The following is a 22863-nucleotide window of genomic DNA, read 5'->3' on the forward strand; positions in this document are numbered from 1 at the left end:
AGAGGACAAGTGAATGAACTCTGTGTTGGAGAGCTCAGCACTACGAGATAGCTGTAGAGTGGATCCTGAAACAACGTGGGCTACAACAGCACACACATTGAACACATTGACCTTTAACTTCAGGCTGAAGGAGTTGTAGCAGCTAATGAGGGGAGGAAAGAGTTCAGGCCATAATGGTTCTCATCAGTTCCTGTTTCTCCTCAGGTCCCACTGCCTCTTCACACTTGGGCAGTAACCTCTTCAGCTCATTTTCCCTGCACTTCCCACAACAGAAATTCATGCTGCATGGTGTCAAGGCACTGTTGTATCAGCTGGAATTCTCTTGACAGGAAAGATTGACAGGAAAAGGCAACAGAAAGACTGCTGAACTGCATTCAAGCAGCACAATGCTACCAGAATGACCCTGGCTGCTAGATTGTTGCTCCTCACAACCCTATATTGTATGAGAATTGTTTAGGTTTCTGTAATGGTTAAGTTTTTGTAATGAAAGCAATAAAACTTTCAGTCCAGCCAATGAACAATTTCAACATAATGCTGGATTTTACATTTTCCAGGTCATCCTTCATGATCCAGGCTTCCCACTTTTCACAACTTAGAGTGTTGTGCAAGTCAAAGGCTATGACTGGTTTCATTAGGACATCCTGTACACAATTTTATGCCATTTCTTCCCTTGGTCAATGTCATCTTGCAAAGATCAGAAAAAGCAGGCAATATGTGCAGTACCACTGATTTGCAGCCTTAGAGTAGAGGAAAAAAAGAAGCTTTTAAACCGTAACACCTAAGTGAAGGGGAAAAATACCCCACCTTGGACGTACTGTTATATAAAATTAACAGTTTTTAAAGCCACACTGTCATACATACACACACACAAAAAAGAGCCTGTGTAAGGCATGTCAGGTGATACAATTCAAAGAAACTATTCTTATTTGATCATAATTTGGTCTACCCACTAGATATACATTATTTATCCCTTTATTTTTCAGCTCTAGCTGAAGATTTAAATGTTATCACCGATATGAATCTAAAAAACAGAGTTTTTAGAGTGACCTTCAGCCTAAGCTCCTAAAGCGTTATGGATATTGCCCTACTACACACAGTATTTAGATTCCATAGTATGGCTTTAAGGCTTAACCCTACTCCATGAGAAAATACCACTGCTCTCCTATTAAGGATTGAAATTAAGTCACCTCAGCTATGCCCATTTCTATCTTTCAAATATCTTCACAAAAGAACAAGAAGAGTCTTGCTTAAAACCCTCAGCTAATTTCTTCAGTGCAATGAAGTGGAAATGTGTACTAAAAACACCTGCTAATCTCTATGCTTGAAATGAGAGTTAAGCAAAGCAAAGTTATTTTCAGATTTTACCACCGGGGTGACTGTTCTGCAGGAAAACATGACTTGGCTTCATGTCTGAGCTCTTGGACTGAACTGTTTTCTACTGAAGCCTGAAAGACAGTTAGGCAGTCTTCATTGCATTTAAGTAAAGAGCAGGCATCCATCCAAACAAAATTAGCATGAGAGGGAACAAGATACTTTGCAATTGTCTCTCTCTCAATAAGCTTATAGCCTTAATTCTCTTTCTAGAACACTCTGCACAGAATACTGCCACATCTTTTAATTCAAAGACAGTAGGAATTTTAACGTGAAAGAGAAATAAAGGACTGCAAGTAATGAATCCCAATTTCAGTGACATCTACTAGCAAATTGGGTATAAATTCAAAACACCCTACCTCAGCGCTCGCTGTTTTCAGCACATTGGGCCACTACATGCCTCAGCTGTACCCAGTCACAAGTGCCAATGCTTACCTTGTCACCATGACTTTGTATTTCTGAACAGTCTGCAAAAGAGGCCTCCAATTGTAACACGACTAGTAGATGTATGAGTCAGGATAAAGTATGAATTCACATTTTCAGTAAACATACAAATAATTTATTTAAGTCAAAACTCATAGGTACAAACAAAATATATAAGAAACAAAGAGTTCAGAAATTTAAACACTTGTAGAAAACATTAACTGTACCAATTTAACTACCCACTGGTCTTCACAGAAAATGGTGAGAAGCAGAAAGACAAATCAATGCCTAATTGTTCTTTTCTTTTTCTTTTTTTTCTTTTTTTTTTTTTTTTTCCCCAGATTCTAGTTTAGAGGTAGAGTACTACTGGTGAAAGACTCAACAAAACTTAGTTCAAGAGAATTATGCTACAACTGAATTTGGCCCATCTACTTATAATTGTAATGAAACCATAAAAGAAGTTTCTTATTGTGAGCTCCTAATTCATACAATAAAATTTGGTGTGGCACTTTCCAAGAGATAAAGCACCTTTCTTGATGAATACCGTTTTATGGTTTTCCATAACCATCAAAGATCTTGTGCTTTTTTTTCCATTACTGAAACAATGAAAGCATTTTAAAAATAGGCAGAAAAGGTCCTGACTTTTTGGCAGGCATATAGAAAGCAAACATTTTTTTTCCCCTCCAGTAACTTATCCTAGTAAGCCAAACTGGGAAAAACAAGATCCTGTAGCTACAAAAGAAGACTTTCTGAGAGACTTCAAGAACACTTGATGTTTGTTTATTTGGGTGGCACAGTCCTCAAAATAAAAAGAAGAAAGTTAATAAAACAAGGGAAAATAAAGTGTCTCTTACACTAGCTTAAGGTAGGGGGAACTGACCAATTTAACATTTTAGTGAGTGACCAGTTTAACTCGCCATTCAGCGAGTCCCCACTAAATGCTACAATTCTATCCTCTCAGGAAAATGTATGTGTGAGAGATGCACTATAGCTTCAAATCCGGTAAAAAGTACCCAAGTAGTCTCAAAGGAATGTATCTACTACTTTTGTTCAAACAACCTGTTACAAGTAGAGACAAAACTTGGAATTCTTCAGACAATGTTTACAAATTCATAAAAAAAAACATTTGCAAGTTCAATAACATACAACATTATTCGGGGGAAAAAAAATCATATATACAGACAGACTGGCTGCTAAGTGCATTATTTAAATTGCCGCATGCAAGTAGTAGAGTCTGTGGTTGTTGTTTAAGGAACTTAAACATAAACAAACTGTTAGACTTCCACAATTTAGTTTAGCAAAGACTTTCTCAAGTATTTGCTTTAAGATAGTTGTGTTCTAGAAGCAACAACATCAGATTTGGAATCTTAATTGCTTCTTGCTTTGTGGCATAAGAACACTTCTGAAGATGTAAATATGATAAATCCCGATTTAGACAGCCAGTTCACAAGCACTCAAGTTAAGTAAGACCCTGCTTCTTTGAAGTAAACAAAAGCAGAATCAGGCCAACATTCAGAACCTTCTGAATATCCCATCCTTGCAACACATGCTTATGTTGTTTACAAAATAGCACCACACAGGAATAGTCATCACAATAAAATGTTAGTCACTGCATTCATTCAGCAGCTAAATGTTAAATGAGAAGTATGAAGAACAGAGCTGTGACCATTAGAGCACATTTCATGGAAGAAGGCAGAAACAGAAGTTTACCTACTTTCATTAACGAAGCATCGCCTTGTGTTTTTCATCTGAGAAGTTATTTAAACACACAAAGAAATCAATACAATCCAAATACCTTAAACACAAATTTGAAATACGAAATGTGAGCATGCCTGCTTCATTAATATTCTTCATTAATGTTCTACTTTTCAAACTACCATCTAAACAGTATCTATCAAATATTACATACAGTAGAAAAATTGCATTCTTCATTACATGGAAGATTGAAATATCTGTAAGCTATAAACATACTTGGTAGAAACCTGAAATAACAATCGTAAGAGAGTTGATGTTACCATCAATAAAGATTCAACCTGAAGTCAAATATAAATGCACTTCCAGCTTCCTCCTTGTGTCCACCTTCAAGAGAGAAAAGAGTCATGTCTGCCACAGACTAACAGAGAGGTTTGTATGTGCCAACTACCTCATTAGGGACAAAAATCAGTTGGGTCAGTTTATCATTCTGAACAGTCAGTCTGAGCTACGTTTAGCCAATCTTTACAAAGCAAATTAATGAAGCACTTAAACCGTACTCACGGCAGAGCAGACATTGCCTGACAAGTAACCATTATGAATCTCTTCCATCAGCACTGGAGGATCAGTCAGTCCACGGCAGACACAAGCTTTCCTTCTACAAAGTACATTCTTCTGTTGAACATGAAGCCTTGCAAAAGCAAAATGCTGAAAGACATACAATATTAATACAGGAAAATTTCTGGCAGGGATTTTCATATACCAGGTCTTCTGATTCTTTTATCAAATCTCCATCATGTCCAAAGGGAACTGTACACTGCTATCCATGGAAAAATACTACATGCTTAAATGAAGGTAACTTACACACACAAACAAGAGTAAATGTAAACTATGCATTAAACTACTACATTTCTATATACTGATTCTTTGAGAGAACAAAATGGATTTAAAAAAGCCATTTTTAAGTACACATCAAATTTGATTACTTTTTTTTCCACTGAATCCCTTGTAACGTCTTTCCCTGTATGTATTGTAATGGCCAGGATGAAAATATTTTAGGCATGTAGAAATTACTTTTAACTCTATAAATACTAATCTAAAACTTCTTTCTTTGATTCATGTACATTTAGGCAACTGATCTTATACATAAGAAATTTACTTATCAGTACAAGTCGTTGATATTTCAAAGCTTCCTCAAGAGTAAGACAAATCTGATTATATGTTGGTACACATTTTGCTGTCTCTTCAAAAAGCTGATTTTGGCTATAGAGGTTACAAGTTAAAAAAAGGCAACAGCTGACCTAAGCATTAGTTAAAATCAATCTTCTTGCATTTATAAGCCCTAATAATAGAGAGAACATGTCAAGAAATTCTAGGGTTTCCATAAAACGTTGGTTTCACCAAGTTTGCATTCTTTAACACTTGCAAAATTGAAGTTGTTCCGCCTCTAATGCTACAGAGAAAGTGACACTAATACAAAGTAGCAGAATATTTATGGTCCATCAGTATCTTCAGTAAGTGAAACATTTCCATCCAACAGTGCTCTAGCTTCTCCCAGCTCTTGCATATGCTAATCCAGCACCCTGCCACAAAAGGGAGCTTGTTCTTTATGCCTAGCCACTGCCTTCAGAACCTACAATTCAAAACTTGCTTCACAGACAGAAATAATTTCTAAAAAAAAAGTTATGAGATCTTTAAAGGCTCATATGGCATCTTTGTAACAGACTGATGGTCAAGGAGCCAAATCCTATGAAATGCAGAGATCTCCAAGCATGGGAGATGCAAATGCATTTTGAGAACCTTCCAAGGACAAGGTTATGGCCAGCAGCCTACACATTACTTTGCACAGCTAATTAAATGCTGTGATACATTCACGCGCCTATAGCGCTTTCAATAGCGAAGCATGTATGTCCTAAGACCTAGTTATGAATATGGTCATGCCACTAATACGCTGTTAACTAGATCAAGTTAGAAAAACAGCAATTTAAGAATATACCACTTCTTTTTTTTTTTTAATGCTGTTACGTATCCAATGAAGTCAATTGTCAGCCAGACTGCAATGACAACTCTCTTGAGAAGTCAGTGCCCTAGAACTTCTGGGAAATAAGAAAAAAGAAAAGAAAAAAAAAAAAAAAACAAAGATGATGGCTACTCTATATGCAGAGGCAAGCTTTATTCTTCCAAGGTGAACTGCACCACCGGGCCGATGGCTGGTAGAACTCCAATACACCACTTATGTTCTAAATAAAGGCTATTTTGAGGCCTCAAGTGGATACTGGCCTCACGCCAAACTCCTGAGTAGGGGTAAACTTCAGCTCAGAACCTAAAATAGAGAAGCGATCAAAGCTTTTACAAAAATTAAATTATGATACCGTAACATGGCCAGAAGAGTCACTTTAGAACAGCACTAGTTGATTTCAAGGACACAGTAGCACCAGAAGTTCATCTGTGGATTCAAAGTATTGTTATATGCAAACGTGTTTGTATCTGTACTTGTACGATTGGCACGATCGATCTCAAATTAACACCAGCAAATTGTTGAAACACTTAATTTTTCTTGCATAATGATTTTTCTTACACAGTATTAGCAAACCTAACATACCCCTAGAAGTCATGTCAATTTTTATTTAACTAGCATCCGTTACAAATTGCTTGGCAGAGGAAATTTCCTTTTACGCTTTTGCTGTATACTGAGAAGCCTGATCTTTTCCATTAAAAAAAAAAAAAAAAAAAATTCAACGGGCTTGGGCAAAATACAAGTCCTATTGCTTGCAGAAAAACAAAGCAAAACAAACAAGAACAAAAACACCAAGAGAACTCAACGAATAGTTTTAAATCATGACATTTGCTTTTAATATTTACACCTGTAGGTAGGAGCTGTGATCAAATACACGTCTAGAAAGCCATGCAGATTTGAATCCCAAAATGACATTAGCAGCCTCGTGGAGGCAAAACATGTCATCGAGTCAGCTGCTGTAAACCAGCAGTATAGTCTTGGAAACTATGTTCCCAGATACATGCCCTTTTGAAACACTTATTTAGTAAAAGGCTGCTACTGGTTCCACTTTGCGTCTTACCTGAGAAAGAACAGGGAAATTCAACCTCAGGGAAAACAAAGGCCAAAGTTTGTCTGAAGTTTCCTAAGGTCTGACTCCTCTAAGTCCTTGTTTCAGAATCCATGTAACTGATCAGATTCCAAGCCAGGAACTTCAAGTAAAAGACAAAAAGAAGTCACTGCCTTGGACACTGGTTTCATGGAATGAATATTTGAAACCCTGACTAAATTACTCTCGTTAAAGTCAAACAACTGCTTTCATCTTTCTCATCAGATTTAATCCACAAATGCACACACAGTGTTAACTGTTTGTTTCCATGCTGTTTCTTTCTTTTTGTGAAGTAAGGACTTGGTCCTGTTTTCTAGAAAAATCAAAATCAAAAGACTTACTAACACATTCACTGTAGTGAATTCACAGTAAACTCTCTCCTCTGCTCCCCAGTCTTCAGAATTAGTTTCAAGGAAGCAAGTTACTAGGATATCAGTTACGTGGTTGAAAATAAAGTGCATGATGATAGTCACTGAGAACTTTGGTGATTTCATGTTAGCACAGTTCACATCAGTCCTCAGCAACATTAATAATATGCCATTAAAATATTGTTAACATGAGTCCAAAAAAAAAAAAAGAAAACAAACCTAAGCACACATGAAAAATAAATTTTGTATAAATGAAAAAAAAAAAAAAAAAAAGAAAAAGGAAACTGAAATCAAATCCCTAGCCCGCCCTTAGTGTAACTGATCCTACTATACAGCTATCCCAACATGCAGCATCTGAAATGAAGAATCACAGTCTGTTTGCTTCCCTTCACCTATTCCTGAATTCAGCTTGCAGCTTTCTGGTGTCTGACTCATTTCACTTCGTGCCGGTGAAGATGTACTTTGAGGGAGATCTACAGAGAGCATGTCAGATGAAGAATCTTGGCTCTCTGCTGAAACAGCAATTTGTGGCCAGCTACCCTCTGTTTCATCATTGCAATTTGTCCCTTCATCTGACTCTTCCAGCTGCTGAACAGATTTCAAATACTGTTGTAGGAGTCTGTTGTCGTGCTCGTTATTAGAGCTCTCTCTACTTTGTCCACATTCCCCATGGCCCTCCTCTACATCTGAAGAATATTCTGAATTACTATTGCCACATCGTTTGACAGTTTCCACCGAAAGAGAACCCTCAGTTCCTTCTGTCAAACTCTTTTCAGAGCTACACAAGTCACCAGTGTGAGTTTGATCAGCCATAGAAGAATGAAAACCAGAATCCGGGAACTGTAACCAAGACTTTTCCTGAAGAACATCACTAGCTGGAACTAACCAAGCAGAACTAACATCTGGTGGGGTTTCTTGCTCAAGGGTGGATGCTCGAACAGATGGTTCAGGTGGACAGGAATTACTGGCTGGAGGGATCCCAGGTTGCCAAGCGGCACCTGCATTTTGTGTAACAGTAAGCTGCCATTGTTGAAGGGATTTAACCTGTTAAGTATAAAGAGAGTTTTGTTATAAAATGCAATTTAAAAAGTACTTTGGTCTCTAGAGTACTTCTCACAATCTGCAACAAAATATTTGTATAAAACTTAAGGTCAAGTGAACTGACCAACATGTCACTGTATTTTTGGGACAAAATATTCTTCCCGCTGTAAATAGCTTTTAAACTAGACACCCAATACAACAGAGCACACACGTAATTCTTTCACGTAAAGAATTCATTTTCCTGAATAAAAAGGAATCTGCTCTAAAAAGAGGAGAGGGAACCTTTAGGAAATAACCCACTTAAGAAAACAGTCAGTTTTTTAAGATCGGCTTATTAAGAGATGTATTAATAACTCACCTACTTTAGAAATTAGTTGCTCAGAAGTGACACAGCTTGGCGCTGTTTTATTTGCCCTGAGCATCTAGCAGTCACATCATTCTTCAAGTCTACAATGCTTAGTTTTCTTTCCATTTTCTCCTTCTCATACCAAGCTGTATTTTAGCATTTATTTACACAGCCAGTTTATTGTGTTGTGTTAAAACTTCTGAATATTACTTATCCCCAGAACACTAGTATAGCCAAAAACATGTCAACAAGATTCTCATAAGCCGTAACTGGGAGAATGAACTATATTCACTGTCTCTTTGGGATCTCCAGTATGAAATAATACCTTCTCAATCCTCGTGTAAGCAGAAAAATAAGAAGATTGAAGTTATTTACCTGGTTCCAAAGAAATCTGACAGCTTCTTCCTGTACAAGCCTTTGAATCTTATCTTCCTCTCTTTCTTTTCTAAGCCTGCAAGAACATACATCCAAAGTTATCTAGATTAAATAACATTCAGTAAACAAGATCAACAAGAATGCACAGAAATGCCTGGTTATAAGACTGAATTGTTGAAAGATACATAGCCCAACATTAAAGACGTTACTGCAGTCTGCCTTGTCATCAATATCCAGTTGCCGAATTTCCAGCACACATTTCTTTTTCAAAGTTACATTAAGATTTTTCCTCCCTTTTGCTGTAGCGTATTTATTGACTTACTAATACTTTAGGAGTATTATTTATATAAAATTTATATCTTACATATTTAAAAACTTTGGCAATGATCTCCTCAAAACATGGATCCGTATCATCAAAAAAAACTCAATCACATTTATAATCATATCACACAAGACAGAGGGAGAATCCTTCCAGCCATCGACAGAGAAATTACTCTATACGGATGCTTAACAAAGAAACTTTGTAATTGGCATAAGACAAGTCAAAAAACCATTCTTTACCATTGCTACTTTGATTGTGCAGCAAAACATGCAAGTCCGAGCAATAAAGGAGTTAAAAAAGTTGATTCTAACCCAACCCATTCATAGAGAGCACTTTGAGAGGATGAAAAGCTATGTGCGTAACCATGTACATCTTACAGGAAATGTTCCTTAACTGTCGTCATTGTTTTATGTTACTAGTGCTATATTCTACTGTAAATAGTTAGACCCATTTATAATTCTTCTGAAATATCCTGGGGCAACATTTATATTCATTCAGATATGAATACCGACAGCATGATCGCAACTTACGTTTGTATTTCGTTTGTTAAGCAAATGATGTGCTCTTGCATTCTGCTTAGGCGAATTTCGTATCGCACTTCCTTGGCTCGGGGATGAAAGTTCCTTGTGTAAAATCCCCTCCAGCAGGCTTGAAGCTTGGTAGCTGCTTTAGTCATTCTTTGCAGTTCAGCTGCACCTTCATCGACAGCAGGTAAAGAACCTGATTTTTCTCCTGCCGTCTGGTCAGGACAGAGAGTTGTAAATCCTGATTCAGCACCTAGTGAGGTGCTGGGCTGACCACGCAGAACTTGGTCTTCAGAGGATGCCGAAGAGTTGCTAGCGTCAGCCTGGTTAGCTGTTAGTGGATCAGAAGATGGTACCTGCACATTCTCTGTCATATTCTCTTCAGTTTCCACACTTCCCGCCACTTTGTTAGAGTGCTCTCTTGCAACCCATGAAGTTTTTTTGTCCTTGTTAGCTGTTTCTTCTCTATTAACACCTTTCACAAATTCAGTAAGTGTACTACCATCATCTTCTAGGCCCAAACTGATCCCATGTAACTTCAGGTCTGAAGTAGGAGACACCGGAGACAATCCTGAAGCAACTGGCATGAAAGTAGACTCTGACGATAACAGGCTGCTGTTGAGTTTGTCCTCATCAGTCTGTATATCTTCAAGGTATAGCTCCTTGTGACAATCTCTTTCAAGAAGAAAGGTGTTCTTCACTGCATAGGAATGATCATCATTCACACTTGGTCCAACCCAACAATTCTTCTGGATGACACGTTCTAGATAGGTAGAAAGACATATTCAGAAGTCATAGCACTTCAGTAGCAGTTTATTTTATAGGGATTTACATTTTATTTTAGATAGTTAGAAACTGGGTGTGTAAGATCCCAAATGCTAATCATGACAAGCATTACTTCTACATAACAATAATGATAGTAGCTATTCATCTCAGCAACATCTATGAACCTCACAAATAATCAGTAGAGTGAACTGCACAGACTGCCTTCCCATGGAGCAGTTACTCTTTGATCAGATGGAACAGCCAAAGTAATAACATTTTCATTTACTGGACTGTTTTTTTTGTTTGTTTGTTTGTTTGTTTTTTTACCTAGCCATCTTACTAGCATTTCAAGACATGAATAACCACAGAATGTATTTTTAGAGAACAACTTACAGCTTCAGTTGAAAATCTCCAAAAAATAATAGAATAAACTAATAGCAGGGCCTCGTTTCAAAATTCTCTCCAGAAAGCTATCTGCGGTCAAAAAACATTTGTTTCTACCGGTTAGATCACAGGTGCAGATTTACATCTTACCACTTTCAAGAACTATCTGTGGTGGCTGTGCTGGACTGCTCTGTTCGTGAGTAACTGGTTGTGTCTTGTTGGGAGTGGGAGATGTAGGTGGTCCTTCATTTTGGTTTTGATTCATCAGCTGCCTCTGGTGGAGCCTAAACACAGAGTTCCAACAGATCTTATGTTTCTTTTTAACTTTCTTTGATACAGAAGGCATCTAAAAAGCTATCAACTACTTGAAAGGAAACAAGCAATCAAACCATTCTAAAACAAGAGGCTAGTTATATGGGCTCCTACACCTACTAGACATCAATAGGACTACTCACAAAGCCAGGGTTTGCACAGGCTGCTTCTGTTCCCCTTCCTTCTCCCTCTTTGTTACTTACAACAAACAAACAAAAAACAGCATGCAATTCTGACTATCAACTGAAAAAAAAAACACCAAGTATCTCTACACACAAGCAAGGTATGCAGATACTTTAAGTGTCTGCTGCAGGACAGGCTATGTTTGTACGTGCAAAGAGTTTGAGGAATAGAGGGGGTCATTTTTTTATGTTTGAAAATGACTAAGGCAAGTAGAGGGTACCCCTGTACCCTAATACAAAAATCAAGTAACAGTGTTGCCACAAACATATCATCATCCTTTACAATCTGAGAAAACACAAACGCAATTTCAGTGCAGCTAAATTCAAAGACCATGAGGTAGACATCAGAAAGTCAACTGGCGTTAAAAATTATGCACGTATATATTTCTCCTCTAAAATGGCCCCTACGTGTCTGCAGTTTCCTCCTGAAGATCAATCTATACTGACAAAGCAATTCCTTCCAGATGCTCCCACGTTTCCAGCCCTTTTGGATGAAATAACACAGTTCTCCTTATACAGCTTTCTATCCATACTATATGACTTATTTAGCTTGCTCCACTGAGTCTTCCACTCTAATCTTTTAGCAAAAAAAATTGTCAGTAGTGGTCCTGGCAAACAGTGATGCCTGTGTTCTTAAGTATTCTGGGTTTTAATTCCAATTAATTCACCTTCTCACAGGAAGAAAGTGCATGACTGTAACTCTCCACATCTACTTGCACAGTCCCTAGCAAAATAAGTTCCTGCTTGCAGAACCAGCAGGACCTATTGTGGCCTCTGATGACAGAGCCAAGGTTCCAGATAAAAAAGCTGTCAAGAGCATCATCAGGAACACTGCCCCTCAAAAGACAACCTTAAAAGAACACACTAATAATAAAAAGAGGAGGCTAGTTCACCCATGTACTACAATAGTCTTTATTTACAATTAGAACAACAGTCAAATCTGCTCCTTTTTGAGGATTTACTCACAGTCTCTGCAACAAACATCTGAGTAGGTAGCCTATTTTAAACACAGTCCTAACACAAACCACTTTCAAGACTGCTTCTAGGGCACCCAGCAAACAGGAAAACACTCCTGATGCTGTCTTGCTCCTCATCCTGTACCTCTGCCACTCTTCCATCTCCTGCCCTAACTGTTGCTTTGGAACACTTGAAAGGAAATGCTATTGTATCTAACGTAATGAGACATACAATTGTGTTCTCAATTGCATTTTGTAGCAGAAAAACAAGAAGTTCTCACCTTTGCTTACTTAGTATTTTTTCCAGTTTGGCATCTTCTTCAGTCTGGAGACCATATGTAGATATAAGAGGGCAAACAGTAGCCAAGTACTGGACTAACTGGACATGCTGCCCAGGTCGGTACGATCTTCCTTTACCTTGACTGTAGAGCCATTCTGCTTTTAAACTGTTAGGAAGGGAGGAAGATGGTTACAATTAATGTACAGCACAGAACCCCTGACGTGTCCTGGAGTACTGTTCTTCTACAAGCTAATCCACAAACCTAACCAAGACTTGGAACATGAGCAGTGCCGGAGGAACTGGGATTTTCGTTACCAGAATAATGAGTGAAGTACTCCTCACATAAACATTGATGAAATGAAAAAATCTCTGACAAGCACTGTGCATTCTACTTTATCTGTGTACTCTTTACGTATTTTGGTTTTATAACCAAAATTCAATTTTTTGAATTTATCAGCAACTTTAACAGAAAAAGGAAAGATCCCACAAATGCACAGAATAGCCACAGAGAGCAAATCTTGCTGAGGGTCTCCAGCTGCCATCTGTTTCTCAGTTAAACTGATGGTCTTCAATCTGAGAACTCAATATAATATATCCATATAAAATAATACAGAAAACCCCATCAATAATGAAAAAAAATTAAAATTGCTACAGGCAGCTCTTCAGGAACTTCGTAATATTCATAATATGCACTGAAACAAACAGGAGTGGTTTCCCTCTGACCAAAAAGGCAGCTTTTTATTTTACTAACTTGGGAATAAGATAGTAATATCTTGGACTGTCTTAATGTATTGAACTGGAACATGTTATACTTGATGATGGAGATATTTTCAGGGAATATTTATATGGCTGGACTATTCTGATGTCAAGAACTTCAAGAAAACATCTCCACTGTCATACAGACATCAGTGATATAATGACTGCAGTGATACAGTTAAAAAAAAAAAGTGAGTAAAATGATATTTAACTAATTGACAAAAAAATATATACAAATCAGACCCTTTATAAAAGGGCATGCCTGAGCTTCTCCCAAGATAACGGCTTCAATATTTGCCAATTGTCTCATTCTACAAAATCAAAGCCTGTAAACCTGAGAGGAATAACAGACATCACCAATGAATTGCTACCACAATTTTGCTTTTTAGAAGTACTAATGTGAGTGAAGTAAGGAAACCAAACCTTAACTTTATAATTCTATTAATTGAAGGTGTGATTTTATATAGTAACACTAGTGTAACCAAAACCAAAAAAAAAGAAAAAAGTGTTAATTGGCTGGGGTCTCATATGGCCATTAGCTAGACAATTTCAGATCATTAGCACTTTCCTATTTTTTATTATGTAAAAATTGAACTTCAGCTTACAAAAATCTTGATTTGATAATTTTAGAGATTTAATAACATGATGTTACCTTTCCTTCTGAGAAATTACATATCCATCAAGAACTTTAAGGTTCAGACACCAGCTGACAATATACGGCCTGTAGTCAAAGCCAGGGATAGATGGTGTGGCCATCACACAAGGATTGTTCATTATTGACAACTGTTCCAGTTGAGAAAGAGAAGCCAGGAAAGAAACCTGGAGAAAAGAAGATACTTGTCAACTAGAGAGAACCAACTGATTACAAGATGTACCACATTTGCCTAGTTACAGCTATACATCTTGCTCAAAACAACATCATTACAATTACACTGAAAAATCACATTTTCTTGTTAAACATGAACATCTTTTAAAGGACCTTCCATCAACACCTGTCCTTTTCCTATTAACTTTCCTGTAAGTAGTATAGCCCTTGGGAAGCATTAGCTTCTCTTAAAATCTGGGAATTGGGCTTTACGTATAAAAAAGGTATAGTATTCCAGCTTACTGCAGCAGGTATAGAGATGTCAACAAATCAACAGCAAGCTGAAGAGCTGAGAAACACTGTCCTATTTTGAAGAAGAGAGCAATGCATTACCAAATAAGATTTTTCTTCTCATGTGGAAGACTGACATGTTTTTTTTCCTTATATAAGGAAACAAAAACACCACGTATACAAAAAAAACAACAATAAAAATAACCCAATAAAGATAAAAACCACAGTCCAGATATTCATTTCTCTTACATGGTGTTTGAATAAGAGATAAAAAGACCATAATCTAAACAGAGCAGCTGAGCAGCTGCAGAAGCCATCTGCAACACTTTATCAGCTCAGTTTTCAACCTTCAGACAATCATGGCAAGCTCTTTGAGAATTTTCTCCTCAAAGTTTAGACATTCTGACATCCTGATTGATATATGTAAAAAGGCAAAATTTATTTAAAAAACTAATTTAATAAAGTTAAATTACCCAACTTGTGCAGCTAGAGCAAGCGTAGTTACTACACAAAGTATTAAAGGTTCCTATCTTCTTCAAAATAATCTACGCTGAGAGTCCATTTCACTTATATCCTCAAAAGAATTATCCAGCTATTTCCTATCACTCTGCTTGAATACAAGGTGGTATCTTCTACATCTTACCTCATTTAAATCTCTGATTTCATTTTCTGCCAAAGAAAAAACAGTCAGATTCTGAGGTAGGCAAACAGGGGCAGTACGAAGCGAAGTTATAATATTTCCATGTAGCAACAAGGTCTATAAAGTAAAAATATGGTATTAAAATGCATGCTTGATCAAAAAAAACAAAAAACTTTTTTTCCTCCAGATAATACGTTCACAATACACACTGAACAAAAGATAATAAAGATAATAAAGGCTGTCTGGCATCTTCAAAATCGTTTTTGCTTATCCCAGTGAGAGCAATTTTGTTTTTATATTTAGAGCAAAATGTCCTCATGAAACGCAGAAATTAAGTATATAGCCATGGATACAGAAAGTGTAGCTTAAAATATTTTCTTCTATGCAGTGTACATGATGAAAGAATTAATACTATGTTTTGTCTTGATCCACATCACAGGACAAGAGAACTGAGTGCTGTAGAAAAGATCTTACCATGTTATCTTAATCAAAATCATTAGAGTAATTACAGAAGCACTACATCGGTTTCTGCAGCTTGAAAACAACAAGAACTTAACATTCTTCCTTCTAGAAGTAACAGTAATTAAATTGTTTTAAGAGCTAGCGTGTTTGAATAAGAAATGCTTTTAAAAGGCAAAAGTTTTCAAAGCAGAGTTCTTTACAGAAAGAATTTAAGAAGAACAGAGATAAAACAACTACCTTTAGAGACAGAAGCTTGGAGAGATCTCCCAATTGAGATATGTTGTTGTCTGACAAATCAAGATGCTGAAGAGACACACAGGAATTGATTTGTTCAATGGCCTACAAAAATAACAGGATTATATATTATAATTATATATTTTATATATAATTATAGATTATAAATAACAGTTATATATTATAAAAAATAACATTTTTTTTTTTACCAGTTGAATTTTAAAGATTTTTTTTTCCTATTTTGGGGGCTACCTACCAATTCTCATTAAATTTCAATTTCAAACCATCTATTTATTTTTATCCACTTGCCAATTCTTGTCCAGAAGTTGTCTTCTTCCATAGACCAGGGTACACAAAGCTTCAACATTTGTTCTCATTAAAACCAGAAGCAGAAATGAACATTTCTTTGCAGTGAAATGAAACGTTTTAAGGATTGCCTTTTCAGTGTTTCCCAAATTTCTACTATATTACATTCTGGAAAACGTATAAAAGGCTGTGTACTTTACCTTAAGGTTATTTCCTGACAGGTTTAGCCATTCCAGATGCACCAACTCCTTCAGCCCTTCCACGTACCCAATGCTATTGTGAGGCAAGTTTAGCACCCGGAGCTTTGTCAGTTTTGCTACACCCATCATTCGTACCAAACGGTTGTTGGCTACAGACAGCTGCAGATTGACACAAATAAAATAAACACTTAATAACTATTAAAGTGCACAGACAGAATAGGCTTTTATTTTTAGTGCTTAAAAATCCAATCCAACGAGAGCTACTCTAATGTATATATTCAAATTTCAAGCAAATAATACAGACAAGAAACTACAAGAGACAGGCAACAAATTACTGATCAAATGAAGTAGTCCTCCCAACTCTGCAAACTTAGATGAAATCTTACTCCTAACAACAGCTAATAAAAAGAGGAGAATAAATAAGGAGACATCTCATATGAAAATAAGCTTTTAAAATCAGAATTGCTAAATCATTGTATAAACTGTTGTAATGTTCCCGGTATAAAATCATACTGTCACCGTGGCAAAGGGCAAAATATATTTCACTGTTCTCAAAAAAAGTGCTGTGCTAACAGGACTGTAAATCACAAACTTTTAAAAGGATAAATCCAGATTAAAAATACCCATTAACAACACAGCCATAAAGTTGCAGACTGGTGAGGGTTTACTGCAGCAATAACACCCACATCTCCAGTGTCAGTTTAGCTTGGCTGTAGAAGCTGTTTAGGTGACTTCAAGCCTATTTGGAGGCACTTTTAGTGCTGGTTAACATGGACTTGTACAGCCTTGTCCCAGGGGGATTAACACACTGATTTTTGCAAGCATGCTTACCACTGTTACCACTAATACCCCCCGGAACCTAAAAGGAATGTTTCAAAATTGAGGATATTACAGTTTGGGATAAGCTCTAGCAACATCAGGGCTTACATGACTCAATACATTAACAAGACAACAAATCTCTCCCACTTCACATTTTTATATTTTCTATTTGATTGTTAACCTAACCCACCTGGCTTGTTTCTTCCTGTAAATGTCACCAATACTCTTCAATAACAAAAATGTTACCAATACTCTTCCTCTGTGAAGAGTTCTGAAACCCAAACAGGGAGAGTCCTGTCTGTAGGTCTGCATGTTTATCTTTTTTTGTTTGTTTGTTTGTTTAAACTACAAAGGTTTTTTTTTTGTTTTGTTTTTGTTTTTTTTTGTTACAAAGATCAAGCATTCCAAAGCTAAAAAGTATCAAAAATCAGAGTTCACAGTGACCTTTCTAAAGGTTAACACCATCCCACTAGGATTTATTTAGTTTAATTTTAGCTACCTAAGTAACCAGCAGAACAGCTTTCCTTACCACCACCTGCAGAGCCACACTGAAAACAAAGCTTTCTATTTCAGTTCACCGCTGTTTATTTTTCCATGAAGACAGTAACGGATGACTTACTTCAATTATATAAGGTGGCCTTAAAGCAGGAATACTTTAGGTAGCATCTCAGTAACATTATTTTGTAGCAAATTGAATTCAAGTAACACTGACCTGCATCAGATTCCTGCATTTTTCCAAGTGCTCCAATTTAATTATCTGGTTCTTGTCCAGAATCAGAGTGTGAGTATCAGCATCACAGGGTAAGGTTGGACCCAGCTTTTGCAATCCTTGACCTGACCAGTTAACTACCAAACCTTAGAGGAAAAAGAATGAAAAAAAAAATCAAACAAAAAGAGAACACAATGAAACTCAACACCTGATATATGAGAACCTGTACTCAAAGTGCAAAGCAAGACAAACTGATCTGTTTTTGTAACACATGCAGCTAATTCACGGATACAAATTACCTTTTCTACTTAGAACTGAAGCAAATACATTAATTCAGGCTAAATACGTTAGAAAATCTGATCCAGTTATTGAAAGAAAGATTCTACTCCTTTTTCCAGTAAAGATCTCTGGTGCGGTTTTGGGCAGTCAGTAGCTTCAGACTCTCTGAAGCGGGATGCAGAGTGAAATTTAGGCAGCTATATTTAAAGGTGTGATCCTCAAAACCCAAAATTTCAAAGACAACTATACTCGGATTTTGTCAAAGCTTCCAGGTTTTGAGCAGCTTGATAACTTCTTACATGCAGGAGCTCTCTCCCTAAATTTCTGCTTACAGACAAACCCAGAACATGCCAAATACATGTGTAGGATCACACTCCACCCATAGCAGCAACAACACCTAAGAAAAATAAGTACATTAAAGCAAAAAATGGAGGGAGCCTGACACAGTGGTAAGCAGCCTCAACCCTCTAGTCACTAAGAACAAGGGAAACCCTACGAGGATACAGGGCAACGAACTTCTCCTTCCTGGACAGATTCATCAAACACCCCGCTACTGTATCTGAAGATGACGGCACCTAACCCATCTATGTGAAATTTCCACTTGACAGTCCTCAGCTTGAAGCAAAGAAGCAGCCTTATCACAAACAGGCCCTCTAAAAGCTACAGCAGCGAATTGAAGTCAACAGTTTCCTCTTTTTCCCCTTTTTGCTCTATTTCAAAGCAAAAATATTATTAGTCTGCACCATTTTTTGAAAGTGCAGTCTAGGCACAAACTCAAAGAGGAGGTTTCAACCTGTGAAACCAAAATTGGCACCTCTCTGCTGTCAAAAGTTGGGCGCTTAAACCTCGTGGAAGAAATAAGCTTAAGATTCAACTCCTCTTTTAAAACTCTCCATTAAATATTTCAAGACACGCTTCCTTTTAGCAGCTTGGCTACGGCAAAACCTACTCTTAAGCATTTAATTATCTTATCAGGTAGTGAACTTGTCCAACGTGAGGCCAAAGATTCCACTCCAGGACTTGAAAGGCCAAACCATTCAGTGCATCTTGCCAAAGGGTTTTGGTGCTTGTGTGCATGATGATCAGCTAAATTTTTAATATCCTTGCATGGTACCTAGTCAAAAGCCAGACCCAGAACCCGTGCATACAGCCATCCTAGAGAACAGGTGACGTTCAGGCAGGAGCAAACGGTAAATACACCAGCATGGCGTTTAATTGATAAAACATAATTAAGATGCTGGCTGCCAGGACTGCTCCAACACAGAGCTAAAAGGACAGCGCTGGCTATCCGCAGGGACCTGGGCTCGCTGCCTACCCGCGCTGCCACCCGCCCATTGCCATCCCCACGCATTTACCCCCTGCTATGCCCCCCCCCAGCACCACTCGGCCTCCCGCCGAGGCGCTGTGCCAGGCCGTGCCCCCGCAGCCGCCCCCGGGCCCCTCTCACCGCCGCTGGGCGCCGCCCCGGGGGCCGCCATGTCCCGTCCCGTCCCGTCCCGCTCCGCCTCAGCCCCCGCCGGGCCAACGGCCGAGGGGCCGCGTCCCGCCCGCAGCTCCCGCCCGGCCCTGCCTCTTCCGCCCCGCCCCTTCCGCCCGGCGCTGCCTCCTCTTCCGCCCGGCCGCCGCCCGCCGCCGCCATCATGAAGTAAGCGCCGCCGCCGGGCCCGGGCCGCGGCCCCCTCCCCATCCGCCGCCATCCGGCGCCCGGGTCGCGGCCCCCCGGCCGCCATCGCGCCCCGGTAACGCCTTAACGCTTCTTGTGTCCCTGCAGGGTGGAGCTGTGCAGCTTCAGCGGGTACAAGATATACCCCGGGCACGGCCGCCGATACGCCCGCACCGACGGCAAGGTGAGCGCCGCGCCGGGCACGGACCTAAAGATAACATTAACAATAACCTTAAAAAGAACCTTAAAAAGGGCTCCTAATTGATTGCCTAAGGGGTAGCAGCCTAACGCAGCGGTCTCGTATGGCATCCCCTAGGAAATGACAGCTGAACTGGGCTCCCTGAACCCCCCGCTGGCCTCCTTAGACCTTACATAAACTTAAAGTCAAACAGATAATAACAATCCACTAATTTCGTAAAAACGCACAAAGGATTGCGTGTTGGCCTCTGGGCGGTGCTTACATCAGCTTCTGATTCCCTTCGTGCGTTCTGGAAGCATGTAGCTAGTGGAGAGCAGGCAGCTGGAAAGTGTCCCAGGGGATACAGGTGTTGGCACTGCACACAGGTCGGAGGGTGAGTTTCACTCAGAAAAAACAAGCTTTTTATTCTGTTACAAGAATAAGCATCAGAATATTAGGCCTTACTGAGAGAAAACTAAATGAAACCTGTTTGTTTTTTTTTTTTAAATGGATGAGGTTCCTTAATCTAGGGAATATAATCTCACACATTCAAGTTATTAAATTGTGTTCTACAATTTAGGATTGTTAGATGTGTGAAGAAATAAAAAAGTATCAGTGTTGTAAAGCACTAAATCAAATAATTACTTGGTATTCCAACATAAGTGACAGTATCTCTCATAAATGTAACACTTACACAAAATACTCTTTCTTTTTTTTTCTCCTCTCTCTAGGTTTTTCAATTCTTGAATGCAAAATGCGAGTCTGCATTCCTTTCCAAGAGAAACCCCCGTCAAATCAATTGGACTGTCCTCTACAGGCGCAAGCACAAGAAGGGGCAGTCAGTAAGTAAATACCATTGAACGCTCCTCTAAAGCGTTCACCCCCAAAAAGTGCGGTCACACATCTGTTAGAATAGAGGTAACTTCAGTATGCTGGTGGTAGCAGAAGCACGACCCATATGACCAGAATAAAGTGGTCAATAATGGTGAAAGTGTGGATGTATTTATACAGATGTATATATTGTTTTATACTTGGAAGGTAAATACTTCAGGAATAGCACTATATGTGTATTTTATCACATCTTTGAAGGCTTTTTCAGAATGGGAGTATTTGTATAATAATTGTATGAATGGTGTATGTTCAAAAATTTTTCTTAAAAAGCTTTACATGAAACAGGCAATGCTGTTTTATCAGTGGACTGTTTAATTATTTGGACTTGTAAACTTTTAGAGTGGTGATAGCGTAGAGAGCTGCTCATCTGGTAAATCATATTCCCGGACAGATGATTTGGGGGATGATGGGTAGAAGAACTGTTCACATCAACTTTTTTTTGAAAACTTTGTGTTATAACTGGTAGGATATCTTTGCTATGGAATTTTCATTGGATAGAAGAAATATGGCATGTTAGTATGAGGTATTTTCAGTGCTCATGCTGAAACTTACACAACAGAAGAGCAGTTAGAAAGGCTTGCATTGACTCTTTAACACCGACCAGTTCACTTAGAGAAAGAAAGATGATGCTCAATGGCTTATTAGTCTGCTTTGGCAAATCAAGAAAATATGTACAGAATAATTTTATTCCTCATTTTGGATGTATGCGATTCTGTAATAGCTTCATGCTTAGCTGCAGCTTGTTTCTGTAATTGTATTTAGCCTTTTACTTCATGTCTTGTGATGCTAATTGTCTTCATGTTCTGTCACTTTAGGAAGAGATACAAAAGAAGCGTACCCGCCGTGCGGTTAAGTTTCAAAGGGCTATTACTGGTGCATCTTTAGCTGAGATTATGGCTAAAAGAAATCAGAAGCCTGAAGTACGGAAGGCACAGAGGGAACAAGCTATTCGGTGAGACAGCAGGGATGACTGGAGCTATCCCAGGCATTTTGGAGATTATTGATGTAACTACAAGAGGTGTACAAGATCTTGAACTGTAGCTGAACTCTCTGTATCGTAAGCATTAAGAGGGTGAGGGGGATCAGTATATTTGGAAGTAATACTGTGTAATCTCAGCAAAAAATTCGTATCAGCAGAGGGGTCTCTTCTTGCCCTCTCCTTCTGTGAAAATACTGCTGTTGTCACACAGTTCTGTCTACGTGGTAGTCTTTCAAGAGGTACTGACTATAGAGTATAAACCTGAAATAACGCATTCCGTTCTTGATCTTGGTGAGCTCTCTGCGTGGTTGAAACAAGAAAGCAGGGAATGGGAGGCACGACTAACTGTCACTTTTCCTGTTAATTAACAGGGCTGCAAAAGAAGCCAAGAAGGCTAAGCAGGCCACCAAGAAAACAGCTGTTTCTGCTGCAAAGGTAAGATGCAGTAGACGGACAGAAACCACAAAGTATTTATCTAGAATATACCAGGTTGTAATGCAGCACTCTTCCTGCACTTCACTGGAAATTCTCAGTTGTGTTTGGAAGAAGCACTTGCTCACCTATTTGGATCTGGAAGCACATGGATCAAATTTTTGTACTGGGAGTTACAGCTGTATGAACAGCTGAATAGAACAAAATGATTTTTCCAGAAAATGTAAAAGTTACAGTAAAACCACTTTCTGATTAGATGTCAGAGATGCCCAGTGGCTTAAAAACTTGCCAAGATGTTACACTAGAAACTTGGTAGCAAAATATTGATGAGAGCTACCATACGCTTCATTACTACTTGTAATACCAAATGTTGGCATCATACATATTGGAGGCTTCCAGTGTTGGATAACAATCTGTTAACTCTAATTCTAATCTGATTGTTAAATTGCCTAATTTCTGTAAAAATTCTTAAGTGTAACACAGGGACCCTTTCAAGAATGCAGATAAACTGCATCTCACTCATGTTCTACTATTTCTCTACAGGCTCCAACAAAGGCAGCGCCGAAGCAGAAGATTGTGAAGCCAGTCAAAGTTTCTGCTCCCCGTGTTGGTGGAAAGCGCTAACTTGCCAAACTGTTACCTGTGCTGAATAAACACCTGACCAACTTTTATCAGTTGTGCCATGTTCTCTTCAACTGTGTGATAGATACTGAAGGAATTAAGGAATAACAATGTATGCTTCTGCAGACTGATGAATACACCTGTGCTATAAAA

The 22863-nt window shown here is 38.4% G+C and overlaps 2 protein-coding genes across 8 annotated transcripts; one reads left to right on the forward strand and one right to left on the reverse strand.

Annotated features, from left to right (window-relative positions):
* Positions 1-1907: 1907 nt before the first annotated feature.
* On the reverse strand, positions 1908-20523 carry CEP97 (centrosomal protein 97). Of its 7 annotated transcripts, none has more exons than XR_014693987.1 (13): positions 19394-19505; positions 17671-17813; positions 16140-16298; positions 15637-15738; positions 14941-15054; positions 13854-14020; positions 12447-12611; positions 10866-10999; positions 9573-10329; positions 8721-8796; positions 7845-8002; positions 4051-4194; positions 1908-3873 (listed from the first exon to the last, which is right to left on the reverse strand). XR_014693987.1 is itself a non-coding variant. In XM_084522332.1 (12 exons), exons 1-12 carry the CDS (start codon positions 19422-19424, stop codon positions 4116-4118), a joined length of 2085 nt encoding a protein of 694 aa, XP_084378458.1. In that variant the 5' UTR covers positions 19425-19505; the 3' UTR covers positions 1908-4115. The 7 variants fall into 7 exon arrangements, 3 of the variants coding, with proteins under 3 accessions (XP_084378458.1, XP_084378457.1, XP_084378456.1); XR_014693988.1 differs by adding an exon at positions 5859-5932 and having other exon boundaries at positions 1908-4194; positions 6564-8002; XR_014693989.1 differs by having other exon boundaries at positions 1908-5932; positions 6564-8002.
* RPL24 (ribosomal protein L24) lies at positions 19531-22760 on the forward strand. Its single transcript, XM_084522441.1, has 6 exons — positions 19531-19591; positions 19718-19793; positions 20519-20629; positions 21494-21630; positions 22029-22092; positions 22633-22760. The coding sequence occupies exons 1-6, from the start codon at positions 19587-19589 to the stop codon at positions 22711-22713; spliced, it is 474 nt and encodes a 157-aa protein (XP_084378567.1). The 5' UTR covers positions 19531-19586; the 3' UTR covers positions 22714-22760.
* Positions 22761-22863: the final 103 nt, after the last annotated feature.

Source organism: Aythya ferina, assembly GCF_964211825.1.
Source record: "Aythya ferina genome assembly, chromosome: 1".
NCBI lineage: Eukaryota > Metazoa > Chordata > Aves > Anseriformes > Anatidae > Aythya > Aythya ferina.

Bases quoted from the DNA above. Each gene is read 5' to 3' on its own strand.
- RPL24 (XM_084522441.1), top strand. The intron at 19,794-20,518 runs GTGAGCGCCGCG...TCCTCTCTCTAG, and splicing joins ACGCCCGCACCGACGGCAAG to GTTTTTCAATTCTTGAATGC. The intron at 22,093-22,632 runs GTAAGATGCAGT...ATTTCTCTACAG, and splicing joins CAGCTGTTTCTGCTGCAAAG to GCTCCAACAAAGGCAGCGCC.
- CEP97 (XM_084522330.1), bottom strand. From the start codon at position 19,424: ATGGCGGCCCCCGGGGCGGCGCCCAGCGGCG. The intron at 16,299-17,670 runs GTCAGTGTTACT...GTCAATCTGCAG, and splicing joins AATGCAGGAATCTGATGCAG to CTGTCTGTAGCCAACAACCG. The intron at 11,000-12,446 runs GTGAGAACTTCT...CTCTGTGTTTAG, and splicing joins AAAATACTAAGTAAGCAAAG to GCTCCACCAGAGGCAGCTGA.